A 22,030-nucleotide genomic window follows, 5' to 3' on the forward strand; every position below is an offset into this window, starting at 1 on the left:
TGTGTATATATAAACTAATGCAAATATAATTACATATGCATTTAAAGCTATAATGTGTAAGATTTCTGCATTAAAATGTCTAAAAACATTCATCCAAATGTTTCCAACAATGTTCAAACCCAGAAAAATCTGTAATATATTCAATGTATTGGTGCATTTCCTACTAGCCGCTATGTGTTATAACTTCCTGGAACAAAGAGAGCGAGGACAGAAGTGAAATGATTTCTGTCTGAGTCACACAGAACAAAGAGAATTATTATGCCTACTTAAAAAATACTTCAATTAATAATACAAATAAGTTAATGCAATGCTTTATTTCAGATGTGTGTAAGAATCTGATTGCTTTCAATTCAACAGTTTGCATCAGTGCAACATAAACATGAAGAAAATATTGCTCCTTAACAACCTAATATTGTGGTTTCAGGAAAAGTATTCAGTCAGTGTGTTATTTAAGTTTGTTAAATGTAACAATTGCTAATGTTAACCCTATTTAACATTGTTGTTGTTTGTTAGTTTACAAAGACTTGAACAGCACAATTTAACCAATTCAGGTGGACCATATCTAAAATTACACATTATTTGATCACAAAATATAGTTTTGTTTTGTATTAGATTTACCTTTTTTCTGACTCAACTGCAGAGGAAGAATCTAGAAAAGGCGTGGACACTGTGACGTCACACGTACAGTACAGAGAGAAACCTAACTGGAATGCTTTTACTGACATAAGAATAGCAGGTTAAGGAAACGAGGCACAATTATAATAATAAAGTTGTAACAATCTATAAAAAAGTGGACTGCCATGACTAAAGCGGAAAGCTGAATAAAACTCATTCAAAACATTGCATTACTTCAAATACTTCTAGTACTACTACTTCTAGTACTACTACTACGTCTACTTCACGATGTCATCAAACTACATCTTGTGTTATTGTTTTCTCATGAGAGAGCAGCAGAACTTACATATTGTGCCTTTAATGCAGGGATGGGCAATTATTTTTCATCGGGGTCCACATGAGACATTGATCAAACTGCCGTGGGCCAAATGAAATAAGGTCCTAATTATGGCCAGAGAGAAGAAGAAGCGTTCTGTACACGGCACACATACTGTTGGTCACCCTCTTGGAATAATATAGGATGTACAACGCTGAGTGATAAAAGTTACAGTGTAAAATAAAAGATAGAATTCATTATCATTACCAATGGACACAGCACTGACCCCTTTCAAAATAAAGGCATGATAACAGCTGTCTTTGCTGTAGTTTTAATCTTGGTATTTCCATGATGGCCACATGAAACCTTTGAAGGGGTCGTATCAGACCTGCATTTCACCCAGGTCTGCTTTAATGAAATGTTGCTAGTATATATAAACATAATACAAAATAACAGCTAATGGAAAATATTAGGAGACATATTGTTTTGGTGGTATAAAGCACAACACCGCTATCTGTATCATCCTTCTAAAAACCAATATCAGTTGAACCCCAGTACCCTCACACACAGCTCAGTTCACACTGCAGAGGCCTGCACTACAGAATACTATACATTTTTAATGCGCACAGGGCACAGCTGAGACAAAGTATATTTATTTTAGTGCGTCTCCATACTTATAGTACACGAAGTTCAACATCACATCGTGCAATAAGTCTATTTTTATCTGCGCTGGAAATCAACTGTGAAATCACGTTCAGGAGGTAAATATTACATCTTACTCAGTAATAAATAATTGCCTCATTCCCACGCTACAACAACAAACTTTAGATGTTAGATGATTGCAGCCTCTCGGGACAAACTCTCTTCGGATAGTTCAATGCTTCGCTTGGCTTTAGAATCACACCTTTTTTTTTTCATATGAAACTATTTCATTTCAACAAAGACAAAAGGATGATTATTTTTGTTTCCAGTCAGGAACTACAGCTCCTCTGAGGCTTCGACACTAATTGCTAAGACTTTTGGGATATGCCGTGTTGTTGTTACATGCGAGTGCTAATGAAATAATAGTTTTGCCGTGATCAAAATACCAAGAAGATCAAGTTTTAGTTGCCAATACAGTAGATCTATCTTAGAGTATAGGCAACTTATTTAAAACATAAACAGAAAAGCCTGGGAACTGCAAGAAGAAAGAAACCCTCAGTGAAAAAAAACACTGAGTTATAGATGCTAGTGGCATAGAGGGATTATAAGATTGGTGCTGCAGGAAAGATTAGGTTTAACAGTGGAAAATACAACTTTAATAAGGGTTTAATAACATTTTTGTCTAATTTGATACAAAGTTACATCTTATAAGTGTTCTGTAAAATAAAGTGCAACCATGTTTTTGTAACTCATCAATGCATTTTCATATTTAGTGTGCTCATGCGAGGTGATGTCAGAGCAAAGACATGTGCAGATCTCTCTCAGTCCAGTACAGTCATCCCCTATAGCAGCTCTGCATCAGGGAGCACGGGTCAAACCTTGGACTTGAAGCGGTGGGGTCTGGAAGAACTTAAGCCAGGATAATTACAACCTGTCTAAATACCAAACGCATGCCTGTTCCCTCCCGGTCCGCTCCGTTCCTCCGGCCCCTCGGCGGCGGACGGGACGAGCCAGGCCGAGGCACCTTTTTAATGTGGTCACTCTTGAGAAAGAAGATCCCGGTCTAATAAGGCTTGATTAGGGACGCTCGCTCCTTTCCTGCTCTAGGTATCCCACTTTGATGTTAAAGCCTGACCCATGTAAGCAGAGCGGAGCATGTGTTCTGTCTTTTAACACACAATCACCGATTGGCAAGGGGATCAAAGTCGCGTTAACATGTTTAATGAAGACAGATGGGGATTGAGGCAGGGGTGGAGAAAGAAGAGGTATGTTGTGTACTGTCCAGAGTCCTTACATGGTTTCATAAAAATCACACAGATGGGTGGTACGTTGCATTCAAGCTGACGGACCGAAATGTTTACATCATGGTTTAAGGTTTAATGGCCACCTCTGGTGTTCACTTCACGTTTACTTGTTTAACAGCAGACTTAGAGTAGAGACTTGATGTCACATTTCTTTACCTCGCTGACCTCTATGAAGTGCAGGGATGACATATATCTCTTCTTATAATCACTTTGGCTCCCTTCACAAAAAACCAATCAGATTTTTCAGCTGGATTTTGGATTCATGCCAGTGCTGCTAGATATATGATAATTACTGTATTTGTACCATAATTTTCCATAGTTTCCATAGTTTTTGATTATGGTTTTCAGTTTTCATTCGCAGTTTGGTTAGGTTTAGGCAACAATATCCTTTCTTAGAGGCTAATTACCGACACATTACGACATAACTGAACTGTGAACTAAACTGTATTGTTTCCCAGTTTTAGATGCATATTAAACTTTCTTAGAGGGTAATTAGTGACACCAGAACTGTACTGTAAATTAAAGGTATCATTTTCCACTTTTATAAGACTTTATAAAAGGGGTAATTTTGTATAATTTCCCACTGTTAGGCTCTTATTAGACGTTCTTAGAGGGTAATTAGAGACACAATACAGCAGAACTGTACTGGAAACTAAAGTGTAGTATTTCCCACTGTTATGCAAAAGTGCATAAAACACAAATAATCCCATTATGCTACATTACTACGACATAATTTAGATCTGTGATTTCACTGTGGTAATACACAACTTGTTACCCTCTAAGAAAGTCTAATAAGGTAAGGCAAGTTTGTTTATATAGCAGCATTCAGACTCAAGGCAATTTCAGATCATAAAAACAAAAGCTACAAAACAAGCCAATAAATAGTTAAAATGTAACAGAAATTGCATTTAAAAAAGATAAAAACAAAAGTGAAATCAACGTCATTGGAAAGCCGCAGTAAACAGTAATGTTTTAAAGCCCTGACTTAAATAAGCTGACAGTTTCAGCCGACCTCAGGTATTCAGGAAGTTTGTTCTACAGGTGGAGAGCATGGAAACTAAAGGCTGCTTCACCTTGCTTGGTTTTGAGTAAACCTGTTCCAGATGACCTGAGGGATCTGTGTGCTTCATAACGTACAAGCAAGTCAGAAATGAATCTAAGATGAATTTAAGAGTCTAGTAACATATTAAAAAAACATTATTTCTAGCTTGTCTGATGTGATCCACTGTAAAATAAAGTGCGACCCATATACTGTGTATGTTCTGCTCATCTTCTCCAGTGCAGCTGAATCTCTGTCACCAGCTGTAACATGGCTGGTTGCCTTTGAAGTGGCCAGCCTGCCTGCAAAGCTAACAGCACCCAGTGAAACACACACATCCACACACACACACACGCACAGGCATGGGCACACATGGGCTGAGGTAAACACGCACATCCCCTCACCAGCGAGGAATGCTAATTGATCTCTCCCAGAGTGAACGTTGAGTCACGCCGGGTTTTAATACTCGGGACTTGAAAGGTCACTCGGCTGTCTGTTCGGCGCGGACTCGTTATTTGGAATGTGGATTCGGGGTGGATCGGTTTCAAAGTTTATTACTGCACGTGGTCATTACCGTAATTAGTGGTCATGACACGTAATTAGCTGTGATTTCTCTCCAAAATCAATAAATACATTTCCTGATTAATGGGAGTTAAGTAATGACAGAGTAATCATCAAGATCCTCTTTGATCTGCAGCGTCATCTTTGGCTCTAAGTGGTCGTTGCATCTGTTCAAGTCATATCTTGACACCTCAAACAACAGTTGATCCGCTTTTTCTATTTCAGTGCGCAAAAAACTGCACACACAGCACTTCCTCTACCTCATGCTAAGCTTGTTAGCAACGCTCCCAGTGGTGAAATTGACCCAGCCATCCAGGGGTTAAGTGACTTCAAACATCCTTTAAAAAACAGATGACTTCTCTTTGTCTGCTCAGTATTAAAATACTGTTTTTAGACGAGGCAGCTTGTTCAGTTCCCCACTAAGTAACCCTGAAGTTAGATCCCTGTGCAGTTAGCTTCACTTGGGGTTGGTGATAACACAAAAGTTGGTTTCGGTCCAATATGAAGTAATATCAAGGATTTCCAATAATAGTATGGATCGGTTTCTTCACTGTAAAAACAAACGTGTTGCCAACTTATAATCCTTTGTTGAGATTTTTGTCTTTTCTCCTTTAGATAAACTGGAATATTTGAGTTTACGTATGAACTATGGAAGCAGTTAACCTGATTTGTCATGATTTGTAAATTAAATGGTTGCAAAGCAAATACTAAATTATTAACTTATTATTCTTTTCACGATTTTGGGAAGAAAAGTAAATCATCTCAGAGTTTTTTACATTTTGTCAATACTCAAATAAAGACTTCCAATCAGCATCAATACTTTGATGATCAATCCGCCCACCTGGAGCTGCACTAGCTAACCTAGGGTCAGACCTTCTGTTTTTACTTTTGGCTTGACTGTTTTCAAAAGATTGTCTTGCAGTGTTTCTGATCATAGTAAGTAGTCAGAGAACTGAAATCATATTTGACACATATGTTTCAGATCTAAAAAAAAAAGAAAGCAGGACTTCATTTTGTTTTCGTTGCGTCCTCTTTATCTTTAGGCGAGTTTGGCGAGGTGTGCAGCGGTCGCCTGAAGCTGCCCAGCAAGAAGGAGATCTGTGTGGCCATCAAGACTCTCAAAGGAGGATACACAGACAAGCAGAGGCGGGACTTCCTCGCTGAGGCGTCAATCATGGGACAGTTTGACCACCCCAACATCATCAGGCTGGAGGGGGTGGTGACACGCAGTAAGTACATTAATTTACTTTTATTTTTACTCGTTTATTCCTGTGCAATTAAGGCTATCTATGTGATTTAAGTGTTATTCTATTAAAATGAAATATCCTTAGTTATTCATTATTATTATGACTTCAGATAAAGTAAAATGGAATACAAATTTTGGGAGACACCTGGCAATTATGCTTAAAAAATTAAGTTCAAGTACAAGAGCAGAATACAGTTGAATAAAATAGAGTCGTACAGAGTAAGAGAGAACAGAGATATGATTTGCATTCACATTCCATCACAGATCCGGCCTCACCAGAGAGTCTTTTTACCGATTCCGGATTTGCAATTGTCTTTGACAAATGGCTCTAAAGTGGCCGCCACTTCTGTGAAAGAGCGCAGGAGTTTTATTGAGTTGCCGTGGTGTAAATCTCTGCAGATCAATGTGCTCTGATCAAAGCCTGTGTCCAAAGCGGGCATAAATCCATAAATCCATATCTCTGACTCGCTCCCCTCTGGGCCTCTTTATAAGACTATCATTAGCACACAGAAGGCCTCTTTAAAAAGGAATGACTGCAGAAAAAGGGAAATAATGAGTCTGAACTTTGTCGCTGAGAAATGGGCCTGGCCTCTATCTCTCCCTGCGGCACCGGGCTTGTTAAGTACTTCTGCCAGTATGGTTATTCTAAAGAATAGAATAAAATACATGGAGAACTTCTCTCACTTTACTGTCCTCAATTTTTGGCCCCACTTATTTTGTCTCTTCCATTTCTCTCTCCGCTAATCTTAAAGCTTTAATTGCTCCGTGACTCTTAAATTTTAATTCGAATGAGTTCAGTGAGTTACTAATGAAAAACAGTACAGCCAAATAAGGAATCGAATTCAAACCATATTGTGTTGATTAATTAACGGACCTTATTTTCCGTTTCTCTTGCTTTCTCTGTGCAGTTATAGTTTTTGCAGACATGTCAGATGACTGCTGAAAAAATATCCCAGTGGGGACAGAAACTGCAAATGGATATTTCAGAAAAACCTACGCTGGACGCAGGAATAATTCTGCCAAACATTGCATTGTGGGATTTTTTGAAAAAAATGCATGAATAACACTGAAGTACATGCTGTGATTTTTTTTTTTTTTTTTTTTTTTAAGTCATCACATTTTTTCTTGGAGAATTCTGTGAATTCAGTTAGAAAGTTTTCTAATAGCAAAAATAGCAAATAATGGGATTTTGTTTGGAATGAATTATGTAGGTAGATAGCTCTTTATTTATCCCTGTGGGAAAATTTCAGTCTTACAGCAGCAGAGGTATGAGAGGAAAGGAGAGAAACAATAAATTAAGGCACAACAAAGAACCAGGCAATACAATAATACAGTACAGTACAATAACAAAGAATAAAGATAATGGATGTAGTAATACTAGTGCTGATGTGAGAACAGATCCGTCAATGAACATAGTAAGTGTAGACTAAAGTGTATAGAGTTGTAAAAAATAAAAGAAAAAAGTGTAAAACAGTGCAGATGGTGCAAGAGAGAATATATATTAATAAAGTAAAGGGTGTGAAATGTGTAAAAAGAGTCCAATGCACATAGTTATTATTAGAAAATTACAAAAAAAAAAAAAAGGACAGTGCAAAGAGAGTCTACATGGATTGTTAAATTATATAAATTAAAAAGCAAACAAAGCAAAATAGCAAACAAAAAATGAACTTTTGTTAATAAATAATAAAGAGCTTCTTTTGTGAAAGATGCAAAAAGTAACGATAACGCAGAAAAATTTTGTTAGGAAAACACATTCACTCATAAATTCAGTTTTGTTCCTGGCTCTTATTCAGCCATGAACACAGCAGTTTTTTTTTTTATGTGTGTGTGTGTGTGTGTGTGTGTGTGTGTGTGTAATCCCTCATCATTGAGACTGTTTGTCTAATACATCTTACACCACTCTTCCTATTAATGTCCAGCCAGTGAGAAATGCTGCAATAACACAAGACTGTGGTTTCATTTGCTGCTTTTAGACTAATAGGGGAAGCCCAATATTCAGTATCGTATGTGTGTGTTTTGTGTGCGTGATTGTGTGTGTGTGTGTGTGTGTGTGTGTGTGTGTGTATATATACTTGACTTTTTGGAGAGATACCCTGAACACGTGCGTGAGCTGGAGCAGCAAGAGTGCAGGCCATAGTTTTAGGAGGTCCATTTGATATGCTCTCAGACACACCTACCCTGCACACACACACGCAGACCAACACACACACACACACACACACACACACACACACACACACACACACACACACACACACACACACCGCTGTAGGGTGATTTATTAAGCTGCTCCTGTTAATTCTTAATAATCCTGAGACTTTCACACCCCATTTACCTTGCTGCTGCTTTTGGCTGATCCACAGGCTGCATATTTGCACACACACACACACACACACACACACACACACACACACACACACACACACACACACACACACACACACACACACACACATGCATGTGCTCTTTTCTCTCACACCCACACACACACACTCACATACACATGCACACTTGTGTTCACAGAGCGAATGGGGCTTGGGGGGCTTTATCTTTGCTGCCAATGTTGAGAATAGAGAGAAAGAGGGAAGGGAAGAGGGCGGAGGACAGGAGGGAGGACCGGGTGTGTGTGTTCCTGTCTGAGACTATAAAAGCCGTCCGCTGGTAAACGGAGCGATCCATCACAGTCTTTTAGAGATGGGGGTGGGTGGAGGGTGTTTAACTGTATCTGTATTTTTTACTGTTACTGGAAGAGAAAGTGTTGCCTCTACTGTATATTTGACAGTGAACTATGTTGGGAGAGTTAAATCTCTTTTCTTACAGTGACAAAATAAAGCAGAAAAGTATATATGTCATAATGAAAACCTCACATCTGGGGGAAAATTAAGAAACTGGGGTATGTATTCTTCACAAACTGGAAGTCATATTGTTTCAAGCACACCTTCTATTGGCTCTTTCACTTTAAAGGAACAGTTTGGATAATCTGACACGGGGCTGTATATTAATAATCAGTGTATTACTTAACTGAAATAGACTGTAGAAAAAAATACACTTCAGTAAAAGATGTGCTGCCACAGTGTAAAAATACTCACTTCAAAATAAAAGTCCTGCATTCAGAATTTCACGTAAGTAGAAGCACAGAAGTATTAGCATCAAAATAAACTTTAAGTACTTAAGTGAAATACTAATTATGCAGAATGACCCATTTAAGAATAATTTATATCACCAGATTATAAATAGTAATGCATGTAATCTACTTAATCTACTTCATATACTGCTGGGTAGTTTAGTCCATAATATAGATCATCGTTAATTTGTTGTTTTTTATTTTGTATTTGTAATCTACATGTGTAAAGTAACTAGCAACTAAAGTTGTCAAACACATTTAGCAGAGTAAAAAGTGTAATATTTCCCTTTGAGATTTAGTGATGTAGAAGTAGAAAGTGGCATAAAATGGAAATATTCAAGCAAAGTACAAATACCTCAAAAAGTTGTATTTAAGTACGGTACTTGAGTAAATGTACTTGGTTATTTTACACCACTGATTTTAGCTAATAAAAAAGCTCCACCTAAAAGAAATCAGCATCAGTTTTTTACTTATATGAGCTAAATATCACTCTTTCCAAACCCACCAAACTCCATGGGAAAAATTAGTCATTTTCACTCACAGAGTACGAGAATTTCTGATCTACCGCTGCCTTTACCTGTTAGTTTGTTTGTGATGTCATGCGACTTTGGTTAATCCGAGCCATCCTTTTAAAATGCGGAGGTCACGAACAAGCTAAATGATCAGGGCAGCGGTAGACCAACAGCTCACATGTTCTGCAAGGTAAAAATACTGATTTTGGCCATGGAGTTTGGTTGGTTTAGCAAAAGTGATGTTTGCTTTTGTAACAGCAGTTTGCCATCTGGAAAAGTTGTCTGATGGCAAGGTAAGGGGATGAAAATTTTCTAAATGTAACGTATGCTTAAATTGATATTGATTTTGTCTTTAATTAGACCTTATTTAAATTGGCCAAAATTGTTGCCACCCCCTGTTCACAGCAGTTGCATAGTACTCCACTATACGTCCCAAACTGGGGTTGTGCCAGCTGATATCTACTGCAGGTAATACACCGACTATTGATAAGTACCTCATATGAACCCACCAATCAAATAATCCGAACTATCCCTTTAAGATGTTTGTTGTGCCAAATATGAGTCTGATTGACTCATATGGACGTTCTGATTTGAAATCCAATACGCTCCGCTCAATTCTGCTTTGATTTAATTAAAGACACCGAGTCAGCCAACTTCCATCATTATTAATGGAAAGTTTATTTTTTTTCCAGTGAGAGTAATGGAGTCGTTTCTTTTAACGGCCGATTCCATCACCCTCTCCACTCAGCCCGTGTGATTCCTGCAACCAAAAAAAAAAGTCTGTCTCGCCAGATGTGGGGAGGGTTCACATTAATACATGCAAGAGGGATGGAAGGAAAAGGGAAGGATGAGGGGGGTGATGGGGGAAAGAGAGAGGCAAGGATGATAGAGAAAAGGTAGGTCGGGAATGAAAGAGGGCAGGGGGAGGAGGGAGGAGGGCACATTAATCAGAATAAAATGGAGAAGAAGCATACGGCTGGTGGTAAGTCAAGAGTGGAGCGGGGAGAACAAAGCCATCTGCGACACAAACAAGTCCTGACACCCGTGCTGTTCATTTAATAATGGCTGATTTAAAGGTTTCTTAAAGAGATCTTTTTTTTTTTTTTTTTTTTTTTTCCCTCCTGCAATAAACCTGGTGTCGGCCGTATAGTCTGATCAGGCACAGATGATAGCAGGCAGCGTGGATTTACAGCCAGATCTTCAACAGAAATAAAGATGTCACGCTTTGACAGCTGACCTGCTGGGACCCTTAAACTATGACTAGGATGGTTTCATTGTGCTGAGTGTGTGTGTGTGTGTGTGTGTGTGTGTGCGCGACAGAGTGAGTTCAAGCTGGTCCCTATCAGGGCTCATGAACGTTGGCTTTAAGTCAATTTACAGGCCTCCCTGTTCACTCCCTATATGACCAGTTTCACACGGTAAATCTGAAATCGATATGATGTTGGGGCTGTGAGTGTCGTGTTGTTTGGCTGGCGGTTCTGTCGCACAGCAAAACAGGAGTCATTGTTCTCGCTGATATGATGTGACCTCCTCCTCTGTCGCAGGTAAACCCGTCATGATTGTCACGGAGTACATGGAGAACGGATCCCTGGACAGTTTCCTCAGAGTGAGTAATAACACGGACGGACACACACGCATTGCAGTCTAGAATGCTTTTTGCTGGGGACTTTTTCAACCCACTCAAGGACTCCTGTTGGTCCCCGGAGCCCAGTTTAAAAACTGCTGCGCTCTCCAGTCATACTGACTACAGCATAATTCAAAAGTCAGCATGAGACATGAGAGTTATTCATTAATATGTAACCAAAAATGGTCTTTCCCTAACCCTAACCAAAGTCTTTTTTATTGCTGAAACTTAATCAAAATCGTGACATTTCTTTAACTTAACCACATACTTTTGTTTCTTAAACCTACCCAGAACCATGGTATTTTCTTAGCTTAACCAAATTGCTATTGTTGCATAAACTTAACCAAAATCACAATATTTCCTTAACTTATCCAAAGTGCTTTTATTGCAGAAACCTACCAAAAAAAAAAAAGCATGATATTTTCTGCCTGGGCTGCCCTCACCAAGGACTATAAATCTAAATATATTGTTTCAAAATCACTTTAAAAATAGTTATTAACTCGAGTGGATGGTGGAGTCTGGACCGCATCTTTATAGTTGTGGTTGAGTTTGAACAATTTTTAAAACAATACATTCACAGTTATAGTTCTTTTTGTAAATGGTCTTTACCCGAACTAAAGTGCTTTTATAACCTAAACCTACCCAAAATCACAATATTGCCTAACTTTAACCAAAAAAAACAGTAAAGTCCTGCACTTTGTACACCCACCTTCTTCTCCATTAATACTGCAAATCCAGCATCTAATATAAATGTGCTGTTTCAGAGAGACATTGAATGTAATCCAGGCAGGAATTGGGTTGTCACCACCATGTAATTATGAAAATATTTATTTTAATACAAAGTACAGTAATATACAAATGTGATTTCTAGGAGACAGAGTTGCCCTGAGGCAGATTGAGGAACACACACTTGATGACTAGTTGAGGATTAAGGAACATACATCATCACACTTTAATGTGGCGGGAAAAAAATGTCTTGCACATGTACAACACAGTCTGATCATGCATCAGGTCACTAATGATAAATCTTTGATTTTGCATTTGACATTTGGTTCAGATATGTGTTAAAAACTCTGCAAAGTGCAACTATTTGCTACAAAAGTCCAGGACAGAACCAAGAGATAGTATCAGAGTGGGAATAAAATAGATATGCTGATGAATCTATAGATTTAACAAGTTTAAATGCTGTCTCCTGCTGTCAGACTGTCTTTGAACAGATTAAATCTTTCTTTCTGGAAGCTATCAAATAACAGCTATTGCATGAAACACTTGTAAATTAAAAAATAACACCGGATGTCAGCTTCACACAGCAAAAAATCAATTATTCAGTCTTTTTTTGATTAAAAACTTTTATAATAGAATTTTCTAGAAACGAGTGTCAGTTCTCACAGGTTACAGCGATCAGTCCACGGCTCTATAGATTCCTGTACATATTGTACCTGGTTGATTTTAACAGTTCTGACTGTCTCAGCTGAACTCGCCTCACAGGGCTTATCAAATGACAAGGTTTTATGAACTGTATCCCCACTGCTCGTCTGGCCAGGAGTGAATTTGATTCTTGCCATGCCTCTGTCTCTTAAGGCGGAATTGACCTGCCTCACTGAAATTAGCCAAAGCACAACAGCCAAGCCACAACACTGGCATGAAAGCATGTGTACTGATGCCTGTTTTAGCCCTTTTCCACATGTGTCTGCACAGTGTCCAGACACATGCAGGAGGAGTAGCTGTTGTTTCCTGACATTTTCCCAGAGGCCTGCACTTCATCATTGAGAAAGTGTCATATGTGCAAATGCACACACACACACACACACACACACACACACACACACACACACACACACACACATACACACACACTCACACACATGCAAATGCGTAGCTTGTGCAATGTCGTATAAGAGCATGTCTGCGTTCTGAATCAACAAAGCTTTGAGGTGACTAAGCCAGGTGGTTCTGGCCACAAATTGCTCCAGACGAAATGGGAGGTGAGGTGGGCCCAGTTGGTTTTCAAAGGAAAATACACTCAGCTTACAGTCATCTCGCAAATGACGTGACCTTTGACAAAAACAGAGCAAATGAGCGCACGTGAGGAGCAATGGATGGAAATGCAAGTGGACACAAACTAGTCACTTGCGTGCTTTGAAGCCCTGTGCAAACCCTGAGCAAAAATGACCATAGATAGATAGATAGATAGATAGATAGATAGATAGATAGATAGATAGACAGACGTATGGGCTCGCTCATAAACACTTGCAGGTGTTAAAGCTGTGTAATCACACCGCTTGCCAATGCAAACAGAAAAAAATGTGTTTTGTGTTTAGATTTGGTCCAGTCTCTGTCTGAATGCTGCATCTAACCACTCTGCAAACATTTATTTGTTTGCTATAAAACCCAGCTGAGATTATTGTACTAAAAACAGATTTTCTTTGTTCTTATTTGAGTAACATTTCCATGAAATTTTGACCTCATGAAGATCAGAGCCCAAATAGTTTGAACACCATTTATTTTCATTGCTTCCCTTAAAAATAAAAAAAAAATCAGTTGAACTGTACCCTTAAAGTGATACCAATATCAAGGGTAAACTTCATTCGATGCCCATCATGTGAAGGGAAGTATTCCTGAAATATTCTTTCCGCATTAATATTTTTATCAGACATTAGGTGTGTGAGTGATAGCCAGATTTTTGATTGTTTATGTGGGATCTCGCATTCTTTCCCCAACCCTAAGCAAAGTTCTTTTATTGCCTAAACCTATCCAAAATCACGTTCTTTCCTTTACCCTAACCAAAGTGCTCACACACTACCACAAATCATGATACTTCCTTAGCTTAACCAAAGTGCTTTTATTTCCTAAACCTCCCCAAAATCAAAATATTTCCTTACCTTAACCAAGGTTTTGGTGGCTTGTCAACACGCTGAACTGCCAACTCTGTCAAATACACCACAGTCGACTTCACCACCACAGAGTCTTGTAGCTGCTGTGGTAGTGAGACATTTATGTGTTGCATTAAATTGAAGAATTCTTGTGATGATTAGCTGCAAGCACTTTACAAATAGTTTTTTTTGTTTTTCTAGATATGGGTACAAAAAGGATCATATGCAGGTTATCGTTTGTCTGGAAATGTTTCAGTGCTACTTGCCACTGAGTTATTTTGGTTGATACCTTAAAGGTATTGAGTGCTGATATCAGCCCTACTTTTCAGAGAGGAGTAGGCTTAGACAGCTATATTTAGACTGAACTGAAAATTAGATTAAAATAGATATTAAGGGATACTTGTGAAGAGTCTAACCAAAATGTCACAGAAATCAGCTCAGTCAACTCAAGACAAAGGGCTCCGATTGACCATCACACTGGTCATCATGCAATAAATACGCAATAAACAGCAACATATGAGACGCTGATAACAAAACCTGGATGGATTGAAAAAGAAAGACCATTTCAGTTATGTATTAGTTTGATCCTAATTTCCATACATTAGTGCATCTCTGCCTTTGATATTTCACAGTTGAGCTGAAGATGAGGTACAGAATGTCAAAGGTGGTTTTTAAAGGTTAATGAAAATGCTGTGGATACTAATGCAGAAAGGTTTCATTTTATGCAAATAGACAGAAAGGTCAGAGTCCCTTTGTGTTCTATGTAATATATATTAAACTTGTGGCATTAACAGTTTACCCCTGGACTTTTCTTTCTTCCTTTCTTTCTTTGTTTTAGAAACACGATGCCCAGTTTACAGGCATCCAGTTGGTTGGCATGCTGCGCGGCATCGCCTCGGGCATGAAGTACCTGTCAGACATGGGCTACGTTCACCGCGACCTGGCAGCTCGAAACATCCTGGTCAACAGCAACCTGGTGTGTAAAGTGTCAGACTTCGGCCTGTCCCGAGTCCTGGAGGATGACCCGGAGGCCGCTTACACCACCAGGGTGAGCTGGAACGAAAAAAACACAATTAAGGACATAAACGACAGCATGAATAAATATGCTGAGCGCTGTCCTGGGGCACGCCATTTTTTAGGGGAGTGTGTTACTTATTGTTTTCCTTTACTATAGCCCTGCAACTAGCATCTCCTGTTCTCTTGTTTAATCAGAATAATTCTATTTTCTCTCAGCAAGGATTATCAGAAAATAACAAACAGCAATTATTAATGGTCTTGTTTTTAGGTGTACTGATTTTATGCACCTTCATCCTCTCCTGCTCTTTCTCTCGCTCACACACACACACACACACACACACACACACGTTGTAATCTCAGAAAACAGACACACACGCTGCATCCATCTTCCATTCACCAAGCATTGTAAGGGAGGAGAACACATAAATAAAAAGAGAGTTGTGATAAGACCGACATAAATCCACAGAGCTTTGCCTCCCTGGATCACAGTACAGAAATGGCAAACCGAGGAGGTCATGGAGAAGACCACTCCAAGAACAGTGTGTCCTGAGGGGATGTATTACATCGATAAGAACTTGTGTGCGTGCAAGTGTGTGGTCAAATGCATTGTTGACCCATCCAATACTCCAACATTCACATCATTGCTTAGGTTTTATCCCAAAAGTAGATTTATAGGCTCTACACAATTTGGTGAACAAATGCACAAATGTCCTGTAAGGAAATAAGAGAAAATAAGCTCCTACTTTCAATGCCAGCATTTCTCACTTTTGGAAGCCAAGGAGACATAGAGAAACCATATTTTTGCATTTTCTTGCCATGTCTCTGCTAACAAAATGGTAATGTTATTTGCTAACCTGCTAAAAAAAGTTAACAAAACATTACATTGCTGGCTGACTAGCTAATAAGACAACAAAATATAACAAAATGCTACACTGTTTGCCAACTAGCTAGAAAGTTAACAAAACATTATGTTGCTGCTTGGTGGTTAAAAGTTAGTTAGCCTACTCATGATGGCTCAGCAACGAAGCTGTAATTTCTCCTCCTTTGAGGATTAATGGAACAATGTGGCCAAATAATAGAAGATCAGAAACTGAACAACATTACACTAAGGTAAAAGAGACAGAAGCGACTGGGAGTGAAAGAAAGAAGAAGCATCATAAAACTTTATTGGCTTGAGTCTGTCCCTTAACTTTGGACAGCAGACTTGATTATTTTGGTCAGTCTATTTCAAAAAGGCTGCTATTTTAAAAGTTAAACATCCACCTGTAAATTTGAAGTTAATACTGGATGACATTTAAAATTGGAGTATAAAGTTTTGATGCAATCAAACTAATTTTAATCCAGGCTTAGAGTAAAAATTAAAGATTTAAAGAGAGGTTTAATCTTACTTAATTGTAAGCAAGTTTAAACGTTCTGTGCAACTTAATTTAAAGTTAAACTATGATTCAATGGGGTTTAAAAATGAGTCCTTGTTAGTGCATCCAATCCTTAGTGTTGGACATTATCTGATAATATTTCTCACATCACCCTCCAGTATGATGCTCCGTCAAGAAAAAATTAACATCTTAAGAGAAACCTTGAGAATAAAAACCTCAAAGTTAGTTGCCTCCAATAGGTGAGACAGTTTTGTCTTCAAGAAACAAGTGTGAACATCTTGTAAATAAGCAGTTGTCAGTTCAAGGAGATTTGTTCTAAAAAGACCAAAAAAAAAAAAAAAAAAATCACTGTGTTTTACTTGTTTCACTTTTTGAAGTGCTTGTCACAACAGGCACGCCACTCTTCAAGCATTTATCGGTACTTTTTGCAGCATGTGTGAGAGTGTGTGTGCGTGTGTGTGGTCATTTTCATCGTAGGATCCTGTGGTCTAGACCGTGCGTGCAGCCCCTTTAAACACAGTATAATTTGCTGGCTGAGAATTGCTTGTCAAATAAACAGTCAGTGTGCCGTTTGCCTTTCTCCCAGAAATACATAATCCAAAAAATAAGACAGAATAATAAACTCTGCCTTGTTACAGTAACTAACAAGGCTCCACACATGCTGTCAGATCTCCATCCCTCGCTGGAACTTTTCTCTTTTTTAACCTCTCAAGCCTCTTTTAAGCAAAATCTATAGTATAGCAGTGTGTGTGTGCAGGATTCACACATGGAGCAGGTGGATGAGTGTAAGACCAGTGTGTATGTTTCTTTTTGCATTGTGTGTTTCCTCTTGTACCTGCCTTCATTTGTGTAGCCGTGTGGGTGATTGTGTGCCTTTTTGTGTCTTACATACCCCAGTGTTTCTCTACAGATCAGGCAGTCAGAGTGTGTTTCTTAAAGGGCAGTGTGTGTGTGTGTGTGTGTGTGTGTGTGTGTGTGTGTGTGTGACTGCACAGCGCCAGGCGAGAGCTGAGCGACTTGGCAGATGTCTCTGTTAGCTTTGGCTGCCATCGGCCTCCTTTCCTCAGCCCCATTTTCTTCATTTGTCCTGCTTCTCAGCTGGAATGACAAATGCAGCAGATACTAGAGTGAGAAGTTAAGCAGGAAGCTATGTATTATGGTTTTATTAATGTTATTTCTTCTTTCCATGTGACCATTATTTTTTGTTACAACAAGGTTCAGTGTCACTTTATATGACTACTTTCAAATCCAATTTTTTTTTGGAAAAAAAAAAATCAGTATCTTATATGTTTATACTTGTCAGTGTGACAGGGCAAATTATTCAATGTCACATCGAAAATCTCTGTTGAAAGTTTCACTGTGGGTCTCCCACACCACATAACAATAATATTTCAGATAACTGTTACAGTTTTGGAACTGATGTTGAGATCACCATGTTCGGTCCAAGCCACAGAGCCCGCTGGGGTTAAAGGGTTGCAGAACAGCTTATAAATTGTCTGAACATTTCAGGACAGAAAGGCCGTTCTATGTGACGGAAATCTGTTGATGTAATACAATATTTATGCCATCAAATGGAAATTAACACATTGTAAATGTAAGGGCCAAAATGGTCAAAGTTTGAGATTGTGCAGACGCATTTGAAACTGCAAGGTGGATGAATCAGAGCATCACAACACATCACCACAAATTTATACCCAAAGACAGATGACTATGATTTTCCATCTGGTAATAATGAGTTAAAAAAAAAAAGAAATATAAAAGTAATTCTACTGTATCTCACTTCATACATGGTCTCGTAGTTTAGCAATTAATGTTACACAACAACATTTGTTCTGTGATGTGTTTATGGATAAAAAAAAAGTCGGAAAAGAGATGTGCCCATACACTTGTTCATAAAAAAATCTGAATATGAAGTTATAACTGACCGGTCACATGTGCGTAATGGTCTGTATGGTTATACTGCAGCAGCCTGGCATTAATTTCAGGTGATTTAATGAAGGTAAACACTGCGAACTGTTGTGTGTAACAGTGCTGTGCTGACTGACTGACTGACTGACTGACTGACTGACTGGCTGATCTTTCTCTTTCTCTCTGCGTCTCAGGGAGGTAAGATCCCCATCCGGTGGACGGCCCCAGAGGCTATCGCCTACAGGAAGTTTACTTCAGCCAGTGATGCTTGGAGTTATGGCATTGTGCTCTGGGAAGTGATGTCATACGGGGAACGGCCATACTGGGAGATGTCCAATCAGGATGTGAGTATTGCCATGTCGCCATGTCAACTTCCTTCAGCAGGGGCGTCTGTGTGGCGCACCAACCACTGCGGCGGTGCTGCCAGCTTTGTAAGTTAAGGCGCCAGTACCTCCGACTGAATGAGGTGAAATGTTTACTTCATGTTCAGTTTGTGCGAGGGGAATTATGGCACGTAGGAGGGAAAGAACGGAATATGACGCCATTGGGCAGTTTGACAGTCTTGACCAGCAGTCTCAGACATGAAAAATGGCCACTGCTAGTTTGTTGTCATCTAAAAGGAGACTTCAGCATTCAAGTACCACAATAAAACACAATATTTCTGATTTTTTATTTTATTTTCCTTACAAACATATTTTCGTTACATTCAATATAAATTCAATTAATAGCAACTCCTCTGTAACTTCAGAATCTGGTCTTATCTGGTCTTTAATATCCAGATAAAAATGACCAGCTGAGCATTGTTGGATGAGATAAAACAAAATAATGTTGCAGGCCAGATAAGGTTTTGGGCATCATGTCGCGGGCTGGAGGGAGTGGCAGTGGTGGTCTGGAAATTGCCCCTGAGCCAGCAGTTTGAGACCTCTGATCTAGACAGAAAACAGTGTTTGGACTGCTGTCTGAGAAGCAGTGTTGGATGCTTTTAAAACTTCAAAATGTCAAGACAGAGACAGTGAGAAACTTTTGTTGCTTCAGCCTAATGACCCTGTCCAGAGGGTGCACTAGAGTTTTTGTCTAAAAAGTGCTTGGTGTATTTTATTCATTCAGAAATAATTTCAATATGGTCATAATGATATACTGAACATTTCCTGAAGGATGCTTATTTACATATTTATTTATTCTCAAGGACAATGCATATTGGTCAGCATCCCTGTAAATGTGCCAGTGTGTGTTAGGCTGTATTTTTAACTACTGTCCTGCAGCATGCTGTGAAAAACACAAATGAAACCCAACCTATAAGGTTAGAGCAGGAGAAGGCAGTAACTAAAAAAATAGTAACTACTACAGCATATTAGATGTAGTTTTGATGCTGAACATATCTCATCTGACATTTCTCAAATCTTCTCCCACATCTAGGTAATAAAGGCTGTAGATGAGGGTTACCGCCTCCCCCCGCCCATGGACTGCCCCGCCACCCTCTACCAGCTGATGTTGGACTGCTGGCAGAAAGAGAGGAACAACCGGCCCAAGTTTGAACAGATCGTCAGCATCCTGGACAAACTCATCCGCAACCCCGGTAGCCTCAAAATCACGGCCAACACCACATCCAGGTATCAGAAGCATACTGCACGTTTTATTTGTCTTCGTGCTGTGAGTTTGCCGAGCCCACACGGAAAACGGCCCACACAAAGAAAACAGTCATAGCCCGCAGGTGGTGCAAGGAGGCAAAAGCGATATGCCTTCATGCGCCGGTCTCGACTCGAGCTGGTTGCATGTGTGCAACGTGTCTGACAATCAAAGCCAAGGATGTAGCCATTGTTTCCCGAGCTGAATTTTTCTCCTGCTTTAGTTCCCGTGTATCTGACTAACAGACACCTGGCTCCAGGCTGTCCAACCCTGGAAGTAGTTCCCATTATACCTTCCACGCACGGCATTATGGGTTAGTGCAGGTCAGCGCTCCCTTTTCTGTGATCACAAGGCATTCACTGTAAAAAATAAATGTGTTTTTACTTTAAAAAGGAAGGTCTGCCTTGAAATTTTAAGTTGACTGAATTTGAAAGGACAAGTCAAGGCACTGCTCTAATAAACTTGATATTAATTCAGATGTACTTGAGAAAACACGCTCAATAAGCTTAACAGATTAAGATCTGATTCAGATCAACAACTCTGACTGCAAAACAGACAGCATTTTGATCCAAAATGTTGTTCTAGTAGGTTATCAGTATTGAAATCCTTAAATATTTCACATAAATTCCCAAAGTGCAACACACACCATCAACCCCTTACGGTCTTCAGCTGTGTATGTGCTTGGCCAGAACAACAACATAGATGGGATAGGAAGTAAAAAACGAAATTGCTGGGTCGTTATTCCAAGATGAGGGAACCTCAGAGATCCACCTGTCAAACTTTCTCAGAATATTTCCCTCTTTACCGCTGGCCGAGACATTCTCTGCGAGTTTTTGCAGCTTACACACATTTTCCTGAACTATCGCATGGTTTAGACCCCCTGAAGTCGGTCTAAATTAAATATTCAGTATCTCCAAAATTACTGACCGAACCACGGTGTTCGCGCAATATTAGAGACACGCAACACTCATTCATCATATATGTTTCCTTTAAAGTATAAAAAGAAGCATCTCTGGAAAGTTTTAACTCTCAAACAATGCATGCTGGGAGGTCTGCTAATATGTTGATCATGTTTGTTTGTTTTTTTTAGAAACTTAATTTAATGAGTTGCTGAACTCTGCAGTACTTTCATTCAGGGCATCATTTCAAGTCAAAGGAGTTCAAGTTAGATAAACTCGTGTTTGTAAGTACTGAAATCATCTGAAAATACATACCAGACGTTTTAAGTTTAATTAACCTGAATAATTATGTTACATTAAAGTTTTTATTAAAATATTAGTTGATTTTACAAAATTCTTGAATGATTTTTTGCAGTGTTGGAAAGTAATGGCAGTTGCAGTTTTATTGTCCATGAATGAAGAATAATTCACCATTATTAAAGTAATGGACAATAAAAAGGCGAAGAGACACAGTTGGGGGGAAAAAGGGAGGGTTTTTTTTATTAGGTTTTAATGTCTCTCTCCCTTGGTGCACTCCTGTTTGTTTTTGGAACCAGGCACGACAGGAGCTCGACATAAATATTGCCTTCCTGCTTCCTGTGTTTGCAGGGTGTTTGATGAAAATTAGCTCAATTTATCACATCCTCCCCCTATATTTACCTAAAACAATTTCAATTATTATTTTTTTTATCTCTCTCTCTTTCCCATGCAGTCTAATGTCATATTGCTCTTGTTCTTTTGCTCGTTTTCACCCACTCTTGTGCTTTGCTTCTTTGTTGGGGCCACCATTTTCTCCCAGGGGGCCATGGGGGAACCAGGGCAGCCCATGTACAGTTGTCAGTTCTAGGCTGGGAGGGGGGGACAAGCGCTGGGGTCTGCGGCAGACGGCCGTGGTATTATGGAGACGTCAAAGCTCATAACATTGACTAATGATTTCTTAAGAAAGTGAAAATAGGTCCCTTGGAGTTTGCATGTAATTTCCCTGATTGGCTTTTAACACCGGGCGAGCACAGGCTGGCCGACAGAGGCGGCTGCGGTGATTTATGAGAACTGTGCGTGCATGCGTGTATCTGCGTGTGTGTGTGTGTGTCGTGGCGGTTGCACAGCGGGAGCAGCTGCACTCAGCTCCACACACCTCGTTTGTCTCAGGGCTGCCCTGGCTGGCTAATGGAGCGCCCCCCCCGCCCCTGCCTCCACAAAGCCCAGACCAACGCCTGGGACCAGAGTGGAGCATCTGGAGGCTTCAGGGGTGGGACCTGGTCAGAGTTTACTGTCCCCGCATGTGGATGGAGAGGGACCGGGGTCAGTA

The 22,030-nt window shown here is 39.5% G+C and overlaps 1 protein-coding gene across 4 annotated transcripts in view; it reads left to right on the forward strand.

Moving 5' to 3' along the window:
• Positions 1–22,030, forward strand: part of epha3 (eph receptor A3) — a 150,133-nt gene that overhangs the window by 110,987 nt on the left and 17,116 nt on the right. For all 4 annotated transcript variants that reach the window (XM_084725379.1, XM_084725377.1, XM_084725378.1 and 1 more), the window contains exons 11-15: positions 5,521–5,706; positions 10,904–10,965; positions 14,695–14,904; positions 18,352–18,501; positions 19,574–19,767. In XM_084725379.1, the coding sequence (XP_084581505.1) occupies positions 5,521–5,706; positions 10,904–10,965; positions 14,695–14,904; positions 18,352–18,501; positions 19,574–19,767 (802 nt within the window). The remainder of the gene's footprint in view (positions 1–5,520; positions 5,707–10,903; positions 10,966–14,694; positions 14,905–18,351; positions 18,502–19,573; positions 19,768–22,030) is intronic.

The sequence above is a fragment of the Lutjanus erythropterus genome, chromosome 8 (genome assembly GCF_056507025.1).
Source record: "Lutjanus erythropterus isolate fLutEry1 chromosome 8, fLutEry1.hap2, whole genome shotgun sequence".
NCBI lineage: Eukaryota > Metazoa > Chordata > Actinopteri > Lutjaniformes > Lutjanidae > Lutjanus > Lutjanus erythropterus.